The sequence below is a fragment of the Coregonus lavaretus genome (genome assembly GCF_964263955.1).
Source record: "Coregonus lavaretus genome assembly, chromosome: 7".
Classification (NCBI taxonomy): domain Eukaryota; kingdom Metazoa; phylum Chordata; class Actinopteri; order Salmoniformes; family Salmonidae; genus Coregonus; species Coregonus lavaretus.
In genome coordinates, this window is record NC_139994.1 from 32,782,053 (window position 1) to 32,800,400 (window position 18,348).

Consider the following 18,348-nt stretch of genomic DNA (forward strand, 5'->3'; position numbering starts at 1 on the left):
TTTTTGGCAAACTTCAGTGAAGTTTTTGGACGAGATGGGTCCCATTATGTCTGGCGAAAACCAAACACTGCATTCCACAGTAAGAACCTCATTCCAACGGTCAAGCATGGTGGTGGTAGTGTGATGGTTTGGGGATGCTTTGCTGCCTCAGGACCTGGACGACTTGCCTTAACAGAAAGAACCATGAATTCTGCTCTGTATCAGAGAATTCTACAGGAGACTGTCAGGCCATCCTTCTGTGAGCTGAAGCTGAAGTGCAGCTGTGTCATGCAGCAAGACAATGATCCAAAACACACAATCAAGTCTACATGAAAATTGTTAAAAAGCAACACATTTGAAGTTTTGGAATGGCCTAGTCAAAGTCCAGACCTAATCCCAATTGAGATGTTGTGGCAGGACTTGAAACAAGCAGTTCATGCTTGAAAACCCACAAATGTCGCTGAGTTAAAGCAGTTCTGCATGCAAGAGTGGGCCAAAATTCCTCCACAGCGATGTGAGAGACTGATTTACAACTACAGGAAGCATTTGGTTGCAGTCATTGCAGCTAAAGGTGGCACAATCAGTTATTGAGTGTAAGGGGGAATAACTTTGTTAATTAAATCAATAAAATAAGTATACATTTGTTTTGTTATTTGTAAACTCAGGTTCCCTTTATATAATATTATGTTTTGGTTGAAGATCTGATAACATTCAGCATAAAAAATATGCAAAAATAGAGAAAATCAAAAAGGGGGCAAACACTTTTTCACAGCACTGTATCTACTCTATAATAAGATATTTTAAACATAAAAAAATCTGCTTAATCTCTGAAATGTTTTCCTAAATGTGTTTTTCTGTGTAAACAAGAAAGACCAATGCCATGGTAAAAAACAAAACTGGGAAGCCTTGCCAGTGAATATATACTACCGTTTTTTGCATTCTACTTTTCCCAAAGACAGTGCTGCTCCTCTTTAGTAAAATGAACAGTATGCAACCATGTGCCTGCCCTGACTCCGTCACATTTTCCAGGGAGAGGAGAGCGGGAGAGGAGGAGTCCCCACATGACTCAGGAGTTTTGACCACAGCATCAGGAGTAAGGGCCTGTCCCTCCCTTGGTCTCTCCTTACACACCCTGGGCACACTGGGCAGAAGGCCAACAAGTTTCCCCTTTGTTTCCTACTGATATGACCATTATTTAGCAATTGTACTTTTGTGGTCAAGTGTATGCTTTCTGGGCAGTGCACTCAAGAGATTGCATTGGGCAACATACAGTAACTTCAAAAATATAAGAGTGATTGAATTTGTATGATAGGATCCAAAAGGATCCTCAAAAGTTTGTTTAGTCTATCTGTGTTTGAGTGTGTGCTTGTATATGTTATGTTGTATGGAAATTCATGTATAGTCTGAAGTTGGAACATTGTTCATGAAAAACAATTTGTGTAACAGCACATTATCCGTGACCGTATGCCTGTTGCTCACAGAGTCATGTGACATGTTCCCTCAACCACGCCTGCTGGCTTCACCACACCCTCTCCTACACTATTTTTAAAAAATATCTTCCTCCTAGTCCTAACATCTACAGTATGCTCTTTCTTACGATTGTTTTTTATTTTATTTTATTTTAAGCCAGCTGCAACTCCAGAAAAAACACTTACAAAACTTTTGGATGTAGAATTCTTGTCCACAATTACATTATAATCAAAAGCTCTAACTCTCCAATCCTTTCCATACTCCTTCTCCTTCTCTCTTGTTTTATCACTCCTGGGATCTCTCCTGCTGCAGTGACTGATCAGAATAGAGATTAGCATTGTTGTTTACTCCCAAATGCCCTTCGCATTAATGACAACAGTTGAGAAACATGTCGGAGACTCACAAACGCCCCTTAAAACCACACACAGTCATTCCTGCTCAAAGTCACCGACCACAAGGGTAAGGAAACAATGATTCAAGATAAACTCAAGCACTTATTCAAAAGTAACCAATATTTGCTTTTCCAGTTACACTAGTGGGAGTCACTCTGTCAGTCACTGTTAACTCCTTTACTAACTGTTTTGTATTTTGCTGACTCAAACCTGAAAAGCTGACCAAGATTAAAATGAGAGACTGACATATCATGAGCACAATTTGAGATGGAGACGTGAATCCAACATATACATTTTTTATTTACAGACAAACTGGGATTAAAGCCAGACTAAGTCAGTGGCACAGATGGAACTATCCAAGCAGAAAATACAGTACATCTACTTCAAATGTTGATATTTGGTTGCGTTGACAACCAAACACAATTGAATAGCACTAAATATCATTACATTTTAAATCAACCAGAGCTTGAAACCCTAGGCCTATTGTAGTGTCTATTTTTTTGTTTAATTCTAGGTTGAATTGAAACAATATCTGTTTATGACTTTGCAAATGCTATATACTGTAGGCCTAAATAGCATCATTAATGATTGATAAAGCATGGTCACATTTCATTTGCTCTGTTAAACCTACCCTTTGGAATGTCTTCCATAGCAACAGTGAATCTATTTAGTTTTTAAGTGGAGATCTCTCAACAATCATTCTCATGATAGTACATTGGTAATAGTCAGTAACAAATATCATAGCTGGGCTTGGTTAAAACCTTGGATGGGAGGCCTAGAGGTAGCTGTAGATAGATCAATTCTCCAGTAGGAGGTGCTGCCCAAGCTATAGTTATTTTTTTCTTCCTGATAGTGGATATAACGTTGAAAATCTGATGTTGTTCTAAATGTAGAATTTTAACATATTTTATACAAGGTTTGTCTATGTAGAAATTTGGTTGTCATGATGACATAATCCTGTGGTTGAAATTTCACAAGGTTAGAATTAGTGTTAGGGTTAGAATTACGTTAAGGGTTAGGAGCTAGGGTTAGTTTTAGGGTTAGAGTTAGGAGCTAGGGTTAGGATTAAGGTTAGGTTTTCGGGTTAAGGTTAGGGTTAGGGTAAGAGTACGGGTTAGGATTAGGTTAGGGAGAATATAATTCTGAATGGGACTGAATTGTGTGTCCCCACAAGGTTAGCTGTACAATACTATGTGTGTGTGTGTGTGCGTGCGGACATGCATATTTGAGACTTACTACTGCTGATGGAAAAATCCCCCACATTGACATTGGAGGTAGGAAGCCTACTCTATCCCCATCCCTGTATGTACTTCATATTAGCTGTACTTGTATGTCCTTTGGAGGTTTGTTCTTTACCAGGGTTTCCCAAACTCGGTCCTGGGCCAACCCCAAAGCTTGATGCTGAGTTGGTTATTTGAATCAGCTGTGTAGTGCTAGGGCAAAAACCAAAATGTGCAACCGTGGGGGCCGCAGGACCGAGTTTGGGAACCCATGCATAGACGCTGTGGTTTAAAGAACCAACTGCCACACCTCTAAGGGGTATAGACATACAGCTAATATTATTATTTGCAAATCATTATAATATTAATATTCCAATAGAGCTAATCTTCAAACGTAATCCTTTCTAGAAAAATAAAGTAAAATAAAAATATAAATGTTCACACGCACCAAATGCAAATACAGCTCAACATTTGAATAGAACTGGACCCTGCTCTTTCACAGAACAACACAGACACATTTCAGACAGGATAGGCAGCCTGAGATATTGGAAAAGATATTGGAAAAAACTATGACACAAAAAAGAACCCAACCCAATGTCTTTCATTTGAAAGATATACATTTTTGTGTAGTCTAAACTATCTATTTGAGCCTGTTTGCTCACTTCTGTTTTTACCATAGGGTATACACTTTCCCAACATCTAGATTACCTCTCCTTTCAGCAGACTAATTGGAACCAAAAATAATATTACTGGTAACAAAATGTATGCCTATTGTGTCTTTGGGGCCGGCCCTAGGCATAAGCGACATAAGTGGTCGTTTAGGGCCTCCAGCCGCTAGGGGGTACCGACTAAAATTATTGCTTTTTTTTTTCTCAACTTACTGTTGAGAGTTAGAATAGTTGAATACAAAAGGTGCAATTTCTAAATTTGGTTGTGCATCAACAGTTTTCTCTTGTTATGTCAGTCACTGACAGTCACTCAATTACCCCATGTCCACAATTTATTTTTAGATTGGTAAATTAGTCTACCCAGCTATCTAAACTTGTAGTAACGCGCCCAGGGGCCCTGTTAGTCATTCTCACTCAGATAACATGTTAACATGGCATAAGTCATGGCAAAATGTGTAGAATTTCTGGAAATTTGCTTTAGAACTGCAAAAGAAAATCTTTACCCCATGGCAAAATGTGTAGAATTGCAGAAAACTTTCTCTCCGCTGTCAAGAGTGGGGACACTTAAATGTTTTGCCCGCAAGGTGGGGGGGCCCTCCAAAAGGCTAGGGCCGGCCATGTGTGTCCTGTTCCTCTATGCATTATACCTAATGCCTATATAATTGCCTACGTTTTTTATGGATTTAGTTATGAAGCCCCTCTAACCTACTAGGTGGGCATAATAACAACCGTAAAAGGATGGGGAGATGAGAGTTGTGTCAAAAGAGAAAGCCTACAAGTTATATAACTAGTGTACCCTTCTAGTTGCTGTGGGAACATACAGGTCAGGGCATAGTCTTTGCAACTAGACAAACTGGTTGATTGTGTGGTTTTCGGGAGTACAGGTAAATTAAGGATATTGACATAGCCTAAGTGTGTATGTAATGTAGGCTAGTCATGGAAAATGTGAGCCTACAAAAAAAAAAGTGAGCCTTGGAAAATGTGAGCCTAAAAACATGCTTCTCCGACATGTAGAATAAGGAATCACGTCCTCACTGGCAGACACTAGGTGAATGAAATTACGTTGAACCAACGTGGAAAATACATTGAATTTACGTCTGTGTCCAGTGGGTCGGCTCTATTCATGGGATTTATTTCTGAACGTGTCCCAGACACTTCTATGTTGAATTTGATAATGGTGACGCGTCTATGAAGATGGGAGGGAGATTATAAATAGCGAGTTGGTGACGAATTGTGTTGTTTGACCACAGTAGCTAACTGTCTATATAGAGGCACGGAAAAAACTCTGGTAAACTTGTCGACACTGATCTTTTTTTACATTTTCAAAGATGAACAGAATTCTTCTCAGCATTTTCACAGTTGGCCTGTGTTTTGCAGTTGGTAAGATATAATAGTTTGTCAAATGTATTTGTTTGCTTATTTAAATTTGTCAAATGTATTTGTTTGCTTATTTCAATCGTTGCTTATTGCGTTATTATATGTTTGATGCGATTGTAATGAATTGGGTAGTCTAAATGATGTTCGTTTTTTCGTCATTCGAATGCTATGTATACTTTCAATTTATTGCAACAAGAAGCATTATAGTTTATAATATAAATAGGCAAGCTTTTCATCCGAATACAATCAATTAGAAAATGTGGATGTCTTAAGCCAGTGTTTCTGATCTTTTGCCCAATTATTGGCAAAAGAACTGGTCTGATTGGTCAAAATACCAATTATTAGTGTAAAAATATCTCAAATGGGCTGCCTTTGTAAACGCAGCCTAATGTTTGTAGTTGAAGGTTCAGATTCTCCCATAAGTGGGTTACAATAAAAATCATGTCCATAGACCGCTTACAGGGTAAGGAAACCAATATGTAATTTGGGTAAACTATCCCTTTTTTTATTTGCCATGACACTCCATTATTCCTATTCCTAACCTGGTGGCTATTGTCAAAAAAGTGTTTTTCTTCTAGGTGAATTGAGTCCACCCTATTAGAAGTTTAGGGTTGGTATGTGTGGTTTGTCTAACCCTTAGCCACAGATCCAGGCATACTAGGCTCACCTAGATTGCGTATCAGAACCTGTCCACATTATGCATTTGATTTAAAGGCTGAGATATGCCAACATTGACCTAACCTACTTCCAAACTAATTTGACCCCTTTATGAGAGAATGGTTCAGAATATTTAACTGTAAAGACAAAATAAACCGTTATTCTTGCCTTTATGGATGACCCATAGTTTATAACTTAGTTCCGCTAAACAAGCCTTTGTCCCCATCTCAGGTTTCAAACCACACCCTTTCTATATGATTTTCTGCATTTGTCTACCTTGATTGAGTTCTTCCTGAATTGTGAATATGTAAGAATCAAAATAACAGAAACAAAATTTCTGCCCACATTCATCAATATTTTTGGGAACATGATCTCATACAACATTTGCATAGGTTCCCTAACAAAACATTTTAGTGAAACTAAGACATGAGAAAATGTAGTTCTGCTGGCTTCCCCTTTTGGCCCTTAACTTGGAGAGTATTCATCATTCTGAGTGTAGTGCTCTAGGGTGTATTCACTAGGAGCCAAACGGAAGCAAACGGAATGAAATGGGGAGGGGCCTACCTCAGTTTGGGATAAACGGTTTCCATTGCAAAACATTTTGCAACGGTCTTTATCTAATGAATACACCCCTGGTGTCACATGTTTGATTCACAGCGAGTTACATTGATACCGTGACCCTGATCATTTGGCTGATGTGTAGGCTAACAAGCCTCTTAGTATACTGTGTGGAGAGCAGGCCAAAGGGAGATGTCTGTAGCTCAGTTAGATTGAGCTCAATTTTGCAATTTGGTGTTAGTAATGTTGTGACAGCAACATTAAGACAGCAGTTAGTTAAGGTCAGGTGTTTGGTCTCATGCCTTGTGGGTGGAAGGTGTTGGCAATTACAGGAAGCCATATTAGTTTAACCCTTTCAGGGACACTATGGAGTAGAACTAGTGTATATTACTGACTACCCTCTCAAGGTAAAACTTGTTTGCTCAATTAGATTTTAGTCATTCAGCAGACGCTCTAATCCAGAGTGACTTACACGAGCAATTAGGGTTAAGTGCCTTGCTCAAGGGCACATCAACAGATTTTTCACCTAGTTGGCTCGGGGATTAGAACCAGCAACCTTTCAGTTACTGGCACAACACTCTTAACCACTAAGCTACCTGTGAATACTGGCTCTAGATCTTAACAACTATGTTGACACAGGTCACGGGATTAATGGCATTTGTAATTGTCAAATATACCTTTTTGATTTGATTTATTAAGATCCCCATCGAATACTTCTTGGTCCAGGCTCTAGGTTAGAAGACAGAACACACCATGGCAGTCTGTATATCAGGCAACATTGCCATCATGTGGACAACTTTAGTACTAATTTTACAAATCTGTATCAAGTCTTGTTTCACTTATCAATATCCCAACACAAATGCCTTAATTTCAAGAGGATTCAATGAAATCAATTTTGACCAATGTTTGTTGTTTTGGAATCCCACTTATGGTATACATGGTTCCCATCATCATGGGGTCTCATCATGAACTGATCAACTCTTTTGACGTAGTTGCTGTGAGTGAACTGTAGAGTGCAACAGTAGTCTGATTTGGACTGTGGTACTTGGCACTATGGTTTGAGGTTACGGGCCCTGATCTGAAATCAGTTGAACAGAGTAACTTGATCTGCTCTCCTATTTGGCCAATACCCAATACAGCATTGGTTCTTTCATTAAATCCGTAATACCCAACCTCTTTGTTAATAAAGATGCTGTTCCTTCCAATTCCGCCACCAGTATGTCCCCAGTGTAATTTTTTATATGGCGTCTGACTTTGTTTCAAGGTAAATCTTCAATAACACAAGTCAAGCCTGACGAAATATGAGGGATTTGCCAATGTAGTGTTTTTGTAGATCAAACACAATGGTGTGGTGGTGTTTGTCCTACAGTAACACAGGGAAACAACCTTTACATACCTAAAGTAAACTGTTAGGCCTATATCACTTTAAGATAGCATTTTATTGTCTGTTTTCACAGAAATGTGTCTTGCTTCATAACAAATCCTTACAGGACATAAAAACGACACCAGATAATATACAAAAACATACACTGAGTGTACACAACATTAGATACACCTGCTCTTTCCATGACATAGACTGACCAGGTGAAATCTATAATCCCTTATTGATGTCACTTGTTAAATCTACTTCAATGATGAAGGGGAGGGAACAGGTTAAAGAAGGATTTTTAAGACTTCAGACAGATGGATTATGTATGTGTGCCATTCAGAGGGTGAATATGCAAGACAAAATATTTAAGTGCCTTTGAACGGGGTATGGTAGTAGGTGCCAGGCGCACCGGTTTGAGTGTGTCAAAAACTGCAACGCTGCTGGGTTTTTCATGCTCAACAGTTTCACGTGTGTATCGACAATGGTCCACCACCCAAAGGACATCCTGCCAACTTGACACAACTCTGGGAAGCATTGGAGTCAACATGGGCCAGCATCCCTGTGGAACGTTTTTGACACCTTGTAGAGTCCATGCCCCAATGAATTGAGGCTGTTCTTAGGGCAAAAGGGGGTGCAACTCAATATTAGGTAGGTGTATACAGTGGGGAGAACAAGTATTTGATACACTGCCGATTTTGCAGGTTTTCCTACTTACAAAGCATGTAGAGGTCTGTAATTTTTATCATAGGTACACTTCAACTGTGAGAGACGGAATCTAAAACAAAAATCCAGAAAATCATATTGTATGATTTTTAAGTAATTAATTTGCATTTTATTGCATGACATAAGTATTTGATACATCAGAAAAGCAGAACTTAATATTTGGTACAGAAACCTTTGTTTGCAATTACAGAGATCATATGTTTCCTGTAGGTCTTGACCAGGTTTGCACACACTGCAGCAGGGATTTTGGCCCACTCCTCCATACAGACCTTCTCCAGATCCTTCAGGTTTCGGGGCTGTCGCTGGGCAATACGGACTTTCAGCTCCCTCCAAAGATTTTCTATTGGGTTCAGGTCTGGAGACTGGCTAGGCCACTCCAGGACCTTGAGATGCTTCTTACGGAGCCACTCCTTAGTTGCCCTGGCTGTGTGTTTCGGGTCGTTGTCATGCTGGAAGACCCAGCCACGACCCATCTTGCTCTTACTGAGGGAAGGAGGTTGTTGGCCAAGATCTCGCGATACATGGCCCCATCCATCCTCCCCTCAATACGGTGCAGTCGTCCTGTCCCCTTTGCAGAAAAGCATCCCCAAAGAATGATGTTTCCACCTCCATGCTTCACGGTTGGGATGGTGTTCTTGGGGTTGTACTCATCCTTCTTCTTCCTCCAAATACGGCGAGTGGAGTTTAGACCAAAAAGCTCTATTTTTATCTCATCAGACCACATGACCTTCTCTCATTCCTCCTCTGGATCATCCAGATGGTCATTGGCAAACTTCAGATGGGCCTGGACATGCGCTGGCTTGAGCAGGGGGACCTTGCTTGCGCTGCAGGATTTTAATCCATGACGGCGTAGTGTGTTACTAATGGTTTTCTTTGAGACTGTGGTTCCAGCTCTCTTCAGGTCATTGACCAGATCCTGCTGTGTAGTTCTGGCTGGGCTGATCCCTCACCTTCCTCATGATCATTGATGCCCCACGAGGTGAGATCTTGCATGGAGCTCCAGACCAAGGGTGATTGACCGTCATCTTGAACTTCTTCAATTTTCTAATAATTACGCCAACAGTTGTTGCCTTCTCACCAAGCTGCTTGCCTATTGTCCTGTAGCCCATCCCAGCCTTGTGCAGGTCTACAATTTTATCCCTGATGTCCTTACACAGCTCTCTGGTCTTGGCCATTGTGGAGAGGTTGGAGTCTGTTTGATTGAGTGTGTGGACAGATGTCTTTTATACAGGTAACGAGTTCAAACAGGTGCAGTTAATACAGGTAATGAGTGGAGAACAGGAGGGCTTCTTAAAGAAAAACTAACAGGTCTGTGAGAGCCGGAATTCTTACTGGTTGGTAGGTGATCAAATACTTATGTCATGCAATAAAATGCAAATTAATTACTTAAAAATCATACAATGTGATTTTCTGGATTTTTGTTTTAGATTCCGTCTCTCACAATTGAAGTGTACCTATGATGATAAAAATTACAGACCTCTACATGCTTTGTAAGTAGGAAAACCTGCAAAATTGGCAGTGTATCAAATACTTGTTCTCCCCACTGTAAGTGCACCTTGTGCTGGGGACAATAAAAGGTGAGGGATCAGCCCAGAACTACACGGCAGGACCTGGTCAATGACCTGAAGAGAGCTGGGACCACAGTCTCAAAGAAAACCATTAGTAACACACTACGCCGTCATGGATTAAAATCCTGCAGTGCACGCAAGGTCCCCCTGCTCAAGCCAGCGCATGTCCAGGCCCGCCTGAAGTTTGCCAATGACCATCTGGATGATCCAGAGGAGGAATGGGAGAAGGTAGTGTGGTCTGATGAGACAAAAATAGAGCTTTTTGGTCTAAACTCCACTCGCCGTGTTTGGAGGAAGAAGAAGGATGAGTACAACCCCAAGAACACCATCCCAGCGTGAAGCATGGAGGTGGAAACATCATTCTTTGGGGATGCTTTTCTGCAAAGGGGACAGGACGACTGCACCTTATTGAGGGGAGGATGGATGGGGCCATGTATCGCGAGATCTTGGCCAACAACCTCCTTCCCTCAGTAAGAGCATTGAAGATGGGTCGTGGCTGGGTCTTCCAGCATGACAACGACCCAAAACACACAGCCAGGGCAACTAAGGAGTGGCTCCGTAAGAAGCATCTCAAGGTCCTGGAGTGGCCTAGCCAGTCTCCAGACCTGAACCCTATAGAAAATATTTGGAGGGAGCTGAAAGTCCGTATTTGCCCAGGGACAACCCCGAAACCTGAAGGATCTGGAGAAGGTCTGTATGGAGGAGTGGTCCAAAATCCCTGCTGCAGTGTGTGCAAACCTGGTCAAGACCTACAGGAAACGTATGATCTCTGTAATTGCAAACAAAGGTTTCTGTACCAAATATTAAGTTCTGCTTTTCTGATGTATCAAATACTTATGTCATGCAATAAAATGCAAATTAATTACTTAAAAATCATACAATGTGATTTTCTGGATTTTTGTTTTAGATTCCGTCTCTCACAGTTGAAGTGTACCTATGATAAAAATTACAGACCTCTACATGCTTTGTAAGTAGGAAAACCTGCAAAATCGGCAGTGTATCAAATACTTGTTCTCCCCACTGTATATGGCTGGGGACTGTATATATGGCTGGGGACTGTACAGGGGACAATACAACTGATTATCAGGTTAGTTTTTATTTCCCTGCTAATTCTGATGGAGTCCATGCATGACATGCATACTGCATAGGCCCACCAGGAGTTTTCTTTTGGGTGGGGGAATTTAAAGGATGCTTGAATGTTGCTAGAGGCCAGCAAAATTCTCCATGACTACTATGTCATCAAATAGTTGTCTCTTGTGGGTAATTATTTCGGCATCACACTTTGTCCATGTAATAATAATTCCCCAATAGTGGTACTTATAACACAAACCATATGGTTAATAATGATCATCAAAAACATTTCCCATGACAATTAATGGTCTGCACTAAAGCAAAACATTTTTGATAGTCCTAGGCCACATGATCATGATCTTTTTTGCTTTTTTTGAGTGACTTATATGAGCAACTGTTTATTCATACTCAATGGGCACTGTGTCCTCAGTCCTCTTAAAGGTAACAATAATGAGAGATGGTGGAGACCAATTGTGAACATCATCCCCCTCATCCTTATAACAAATATAGCATCCTACAATGACCATCATTATGATGCCCCAGTCGGTTCCCGTATGACTCTTCTCCCCGTGCTCAGTATTACCCAATCAAGGCTTGTGCGCTCATCCTTAACTTAACCCCTCATTGTATCTGTAAATGACCTGTTGTGGATAGAATGCAGCCAAGTGTGTAAGCCAAGAGGCAGCTTCGTTTGCGAAACCTGACTGTCACCTGTGCGTCACCTGTGTGTGTGTGTGTGTGTGTGTGTGTGTGTGTGTGTGTGTGTGTGTGTGAGGCGGTGACAGATTGGTGGTGTGACATGAGTGAAGGGAACCCATTTGACAGGATTTCTGAAGGGGGTAAAGTCAAGGCGTGGCCCAAAACCCTCCAAAGCCCCATGCAGAGACTGACAGAGACATGTGCATCATGTCATGATTCATATACGTTGTGTTGGCTTGTACGTTACTACGCACAGTATGGCAACCTTATCACAAGGGTTGTTTGATGTGGTTCCAAGGGCTGAGCCTGTGTCCTCAAATGCATGTTGTTGTACGTACTGTAGTGGTAGGGGAATTGGCATTCTGATTGAGGACAGTTGATTATTTTCACTCTTAGGGCCGGTTTACCAGACACAGATTTAAACCTATTCCTGAACTAAAAAGTGTGGTCAATGGAGAATCTCCATTAAAATAGCTTTTTAGTCCGGGACTACGCTTAATCTGTGTATCGGAAACCGCCACTTAGGCAGCATTTACACAGGCAGCCCAATTCTGACCTTTTGACCAATTATAAAGAGCTGAGCTGATTAGTCAAAAGACCAATAAGTGGAAAAATATCAGAATCTGCCTGTGCAAATGCAGCCTCAGTACATTTTGGTCAAAGCATTCTTGAGTGGGAGGGTTTTTGACAAGTGGAAGTTTACTTGTGCGTTGACATGTCTTACCTATCTGTGTTCTCTGGCTATTCTCTCAAGGATGCATTTGTCCTTCCCGGAAAGACACCTTATTTCATATTTGAACCTAAAGAATGGAATTCAAACATTGATTGAATGATCAGATCACTTGGTAATGAGATGCTTTGATATACGGAGTGGCTGCGGCTTCCCAAAGCTTCTGTGCATGTGCATATTTTCTACTTTATACGTAGAGAACAGGCTACTCCGGTGAATAATGCTTGTTAAATAAAGTTAGATCAAAGCTGAATCGATGTCTGCAAGATCGCATAATGATCTTTGATATAAGTGGATACCCAAGCCGACAAAGAGATTCTGTTGCGTCCCTCTTTACATATGATCAAACAGTTGAGTCATTTGGTTGGATTGTGGGGATCCACTCATGCTCTCAATGTACACTGAACAAAAATATGCAACATGCAACAATTTCATTGATTATACTGAGTTGCAGTTCATGTGAGGAAATTAGTCAATTGAAATAAATGTATTAGGCCCTAATCTATGGATTTCACATGACTGGGAATACAGATATGCATCTGTTGGAAAAATGGGCCTCACAATGGGCCTCAGGATCTCGTCACGATATCTTTGTGCATTCAAATTGTCATCGATAAAATGCAATTGTGTTCGTTGTCTGTAGCTTATGCCTGCCCATACCATAACCCCAATGCCACCATGGGGCACTCGGTTCATAACGTTGACATCAGCAAACCGCTCGCCCACACGATGCCATACACGTGGTCTGCGGTTGTGAGGCCGGTTGGACGTACTGCCAAATTCTCTAAAACAACCTTGGAGCCGGCATATGGTAGAGAAATGAACATTCAATTCTCAGGCAACAGCTCTGGTGGACATTCCTGTAGTCAGCATGCCATTTGCAGGCTCCCTTGAAACTTGAGACATCTGTGACATTGTGTTGTGTGACAACTGCACATTTTAGAGTGGCCTTTTATTGTCCCCAGCACACAGTGTTCCTGTGTAATGATCATGCTGTTTAATTAGCTTCTTGATATGCCACACCTGTCAGGTGGATGGATTATCTTGGCAAAGGATAAATGCTCACCAACAGGGATGTAAACAAATGTGTGCACAACATTTGAGAGAAATAAGCTTTTTGTGCATATGGAACATTCCTGGGATATTTTATTTAAGCTCATGAAACATGGGACCAACACATTACATGTTGCGTTTATATTTTTGTTCAATGTATGTTTTGTGTGTTTTTTGGGGGGGGATCAGGAGTGGCATTTTCTTTGTAACCCAAGTCTCTTGTGAACTCCTCTGCCGTGGGGTGTGACCGAAACCAGTGTTTGGGAGGGGAAGGGAGGGCAGGTTTTGGCATGGCGTTTTTAATAATAATAATAATAATACTTTTTTAAACCTTTTATACCTTGCTAAGCAGCTCAATGCTCCTTGGCTCAATCACAAATTGCTTAGATTATTTGTTGTTTTGTCAACCAGACATTCATAACTGAAGGCCACGCCATGTTTTCCCTCTTTTAAAAATAGTGAAGTTGGTACCTAAATGTGACAAATATGTGTTGCTCATTTAAAATGGCAGCTATGCTCTGTTCTGTAGAATCGTCCCATGAATAGGTCTTTACCACTTTAATGACATGAATGCAAATGGACTGAGTAACTTTACTCAAAGTTACTCAAACAAGGAACAAACAAAATGGTGTATGTACTGTATGTGTCAATGTGTGCACGTCACCTACAAATGTTTGCCTTTCCATGACGGATCCTGTCATGGGATGAATTAGTCACACATACAACTTGATGGACAGGTTTAAGAAGTAAACTTGCTCAGGGACATTCCGTCTTCCTGACCCGATTGGTTCTCTGTCTGGAGTGGCACTTACTGTGAAGCAGCCATTTTGTATGTCCCCATCAAGACCTAAGAGGGCTACACTCAAAGCATTCGCCCTGTGTTTTCAGAAGTGGACAAATTGTCAAACAACTATGCCCTTCTATGACTAACATAATAATGACCTGCACAGGTTGGGCCTTTCATCCACTGAAGTGCACAGTCAACAAAACCGGGGAGAGTCAACGGCTAAACCGTTGTGTTTGGCCCATCCCATGTTTAGAGACAAACAGTCCCAATGACGTAGGATTGCATCAACAAGCATTAGGTCAAGGGAGTTATCTACAAGAATGTTTACTTGAATATGAAGAGAATTTTAAGAATTGCATATGGTAATTTATTGCTTATTTTTTCTTTCCATCTCTGTTATCCCAGGCCAGGCACTGAAGTGCTACAAATGTGACGTGGGCTTTTGGAACATGTGCTATACCACCGAAGTCAACTGCAATGCCGGGGAGTATTGTTTCAGCGGTGTCGGACATGCAAGTAAGGACCCAAGACTAAAGGGCCCAAGGCCTGGCTGACACCGGTCATAGGTGGCTCATAGGTGTCTTTCATTTACATTGTAAGAATTTAGCAGACGCTCTTATCCAGTTCCATTCAACTAAGGTACTGCAGATAAACAACCACATGTTGCAAGTAAGAACTTTTCTCAAAGCAGCTATCAGCAAAATCAGTGTTGGTAAGAAAAGACAACTGCGAATGCAAGGGACATTTTTATTATTTTTTGCTAGTCTGTTTTTACACCCCATAGTGCCTCTGTCCTCTTCAGAAGCAAACAAGGAAGGAAGACAACCTGCTAACATTCCTTTTGCAGATGCGCAAATGTCACTTTCCAGTGTTCTGTCTTGGGGCAAAAAGTTAATGAAAAACGTGTGTTTCATAGTTTGTCCATTTAAGAGGCCTTACTGTATGTGCCACTTGGCTTGACCAAGCTTAAGTAATTCAGTTGAGAGGCATCACATTTTTTCCTTTTCATCCACAGTTAAGATTGTGGACATCAAGATGAAAGGCTGCCTGAAACTGGACGAATGCAACAAGACGACCACAACCAATTTCCCTTCCGACTCCAACCACACAGTATACAACCTAACCAAGAGCTGCTGTGACAAGGACCTGTGTAACGCTGCCCCGGACCTGCACCGAATGAGCATCCTGCCCCTGGCCCTCGCCACCCTGACCACTGCCTTCATGACCAAAGTCCTAGTGTAAGGGGATGAAGCCCTCTGTGTGGCCTATACACATACATATGCAGAGGTTGATATACGTGTAGGTTGATGGTTCACACACCCACACGCACTCATCAAATGTTAGCACCAATCTGTCCATGAATGTAAGTCCTGCATTAAGCTTGTATCATTTAGGCCAATGAGGAAACATCTGTTAAAGTGTACCATATACCAGCTAAACTTCTTAATTATTTCTATTAAATAATTTTATTTGTCTTTGATGCCTCTGGAAATCTCTCAATTTGTTTTATGGCTCACTTGGAAATGCAGTCGTTCAACACAGACTAGCCCTCATTCAGTTGCACTTATGGAAAGCATTCAATTAAACATACAATTGGCAAGTTACCATTAACATAATTTAGCAGATGTCTTCTGACACTTTAGTAGGATGGAAATCTGTCAGTCATCATTAAATAACCAATGACTGTTCATACTGACTGACAGTTCATTAATCTTCAATAGGGAGTTCAGCTAACAAATAATATTTTCTCTCTCTGGTGTTGGTTATGAATGCTCATTTCAAACAACTATTTAAATTTGACGTTCACTATTAATTATCCCATTATCCAGCCCTCCTTGCTGTTTGGGAGCTCCACTGATCACCCAGTTTACAATGAATAATGCAATTGCTGTATGACCTCATAAGTTGCCCCCATTCTTGAGCTACGTGATGACCTAGACCAAAGGAAGGAGGCCAGTTGCTAGACTGGTCTGTCTTGCCACGTTCAAAACAACTGGGAACTCGGAAATCTCAGACTTCCGACTTCAGTGCGTTCAAAACAACTGGGAACTCCGAAAAAAAACTAGCTCAGACTGGGAAAAACCTATTTCCAACTCGGGCCTCTTTCTAGAGCTCAGACTTTCTGACCTGAAGATTACTGACATCATGATTTGACCTGGTAGTTCCCAACAATGTGGTTTATCTTGTGTTGACTAGGAATTGTATCTTTGTCCACCCTGCACATTCCTTTTTGCCTAAAGTAATTATTGTATTTATCTGGCAAGATTAGAATGTATACTGAACAAAAATATGAACGCAACATGTAAAGTGTTGGTCCCATGTTTCATGAGGTGAAATAAAAGATCCCAGAAATGTTCCATACGCACAAAAAGGTTATTTCTCTAAAATGTTGTGCACAAATGTGTACATCCCTGTTAGTGAGCATTTTTCCTTTGCCAAAATAATCCATCCACCTGAGAGGTGTGGCATATCAAGAAGCTGATTAAACAGCATGATCATTACATAAGTGCACCTTGTGCTGGGGACAATAAAAGGCAACACTCTAAAATGTGCAATTTTGTCACACAACACAATTCCACAGATGTCTCACGTTTTGAGGGAGCATGCAATTGGCATGCTGACTGCAGGAATGTCCACCAGAACTGTTGTCAGAGAATTGAATGTTCATTTCTCCACCATAAGCCACCTCCAACGTCGTTTTAGAGAATTTGGCAGTACGTCCAACCGGCCTCACAAGCACAGACCACTTGTAACCACGCCAGCCCAGGACCTCCACATCCGGCTTCTTTACCGGCGGGATCGTCTGAGACCAGCCACCCGGACAGCTGATGAAACTGGAGTATTTCTGTCTGTAATAAAGCCCTTTTGGGGGGAAAACTCATTCTGATTGGTTGGGCCTGGCTTCCAAGTAGGTAGGCCTATGCCCAATCATGTGAAATCCATAGATTAGAGCCCAATTAATTTATTATATTGACAGATTACGTTATGTGAACTGTAACTCAGGAAGAAAAAAAAATGTGTTGCATGTTGCGTTTATATTTTTGTTCAGTATAGATGTAAAGAGTTAAATCAAGCTTTTAAGTTATGTTTGTTTGTGTTATCATTATTGGGATTCTTTTCTAGGTTAATTGGACATTTGTCTATGGTATTTCCTTGTTTGGGAAAAACTCTGTATTAATTTGATGTTAGCCATGTTAGCTATGATTTAGGTATATCTGAAAACATTTTTGCTTTTAAAACCTTTTTTAAACTGGAAATGTGTATACTCTATGTAGTTTGATGACTTAGCAAAATAAGTTAAAAGAATTCAATAAATGTTTAAGCTTCTACAAAATCCTCTGCCTTCTGAATTCTTTGCTATTGTCTATTAGTGTCATGACATTTTCTCCACCCCCAAACAAACCATTCCTCAGTTTGTGGCTTAGCAGGACATACATGTTTCCTCCTTCCCCTCCCCGGTGCCCGCTCAAACCAATTCAAAAGTTGGTGAAAACATTGTCAAAACCTTTCTATTGTCACATTAACCCTTATATTTTCTATAACATGCCTATGTGTTCAAGTAGTCAAGTACAAGTAGCATTTAGTGACGCATGAGTGAGCTGTTTGTTCACCCCCACCCGCCCGCAATTGCCAATAACCCATCCGCAACAGTCTGACTATATGTGATAAAGTGACAATCTGAGGCCTGCACCCTACCCTAACTCGCAAATAGTCCAATAGAAAATGCACTTTAGGCTGCAGTCAGAGACGGCAGAATAATTTTTTGACTGGGGGGGTGCAGATTTCTATTTTAAAGCCTAATTTAGATTAGCCGATTAAAGTCAACTCCACAATTTACGATGAATGTTCCCAGCAAACATATGGCCGGCAGGTCAGTAGCGGTCCACCGGTGGCAGAGTTAGCGACAGAGTTGCAAAGAAAAAGCCATATCTCAGACTGCCTATCTTAATCTTTTCTTTTTATTGGCCAGTCTGAGATTTGGCTTTTTCTTTGCAACTCTGCCTAGAAGGTCAGCATCCCGGAGTCG

General features: G+C 41.0%; 1 protein-coding gene across 1 annotated transcript; it reads left to right on the forward strand.

The window, feature by feature from the left end:
- Window positions 1-4,698: 4,698 nt before the first annotated feature.
- LOC311132083 (prostate stem cell antigen-like) lies at window positions 4,699-17,651 on the forward strand. The gene is made up of 3 exons (XM_084165259.1): window positions 4,699-5,109; window positions 14,727-14,837; window positions 15,337-17,651. The coding sequence occupies exons 1-3, from the start codon at window positions 5,058-5,060 to the stop codon at window positions 15,561-15,563; spliced, it is 390 nt and encodes a 129-aa protein (XP_084021385.1). The 5' UTR covers window positions 4,699-5,057; the 3' UTR covers window positions 15,564-17,651.
- The last annotated feature ends 697 nt before the right edge of the window (window positions 17,652-18,348 follow it).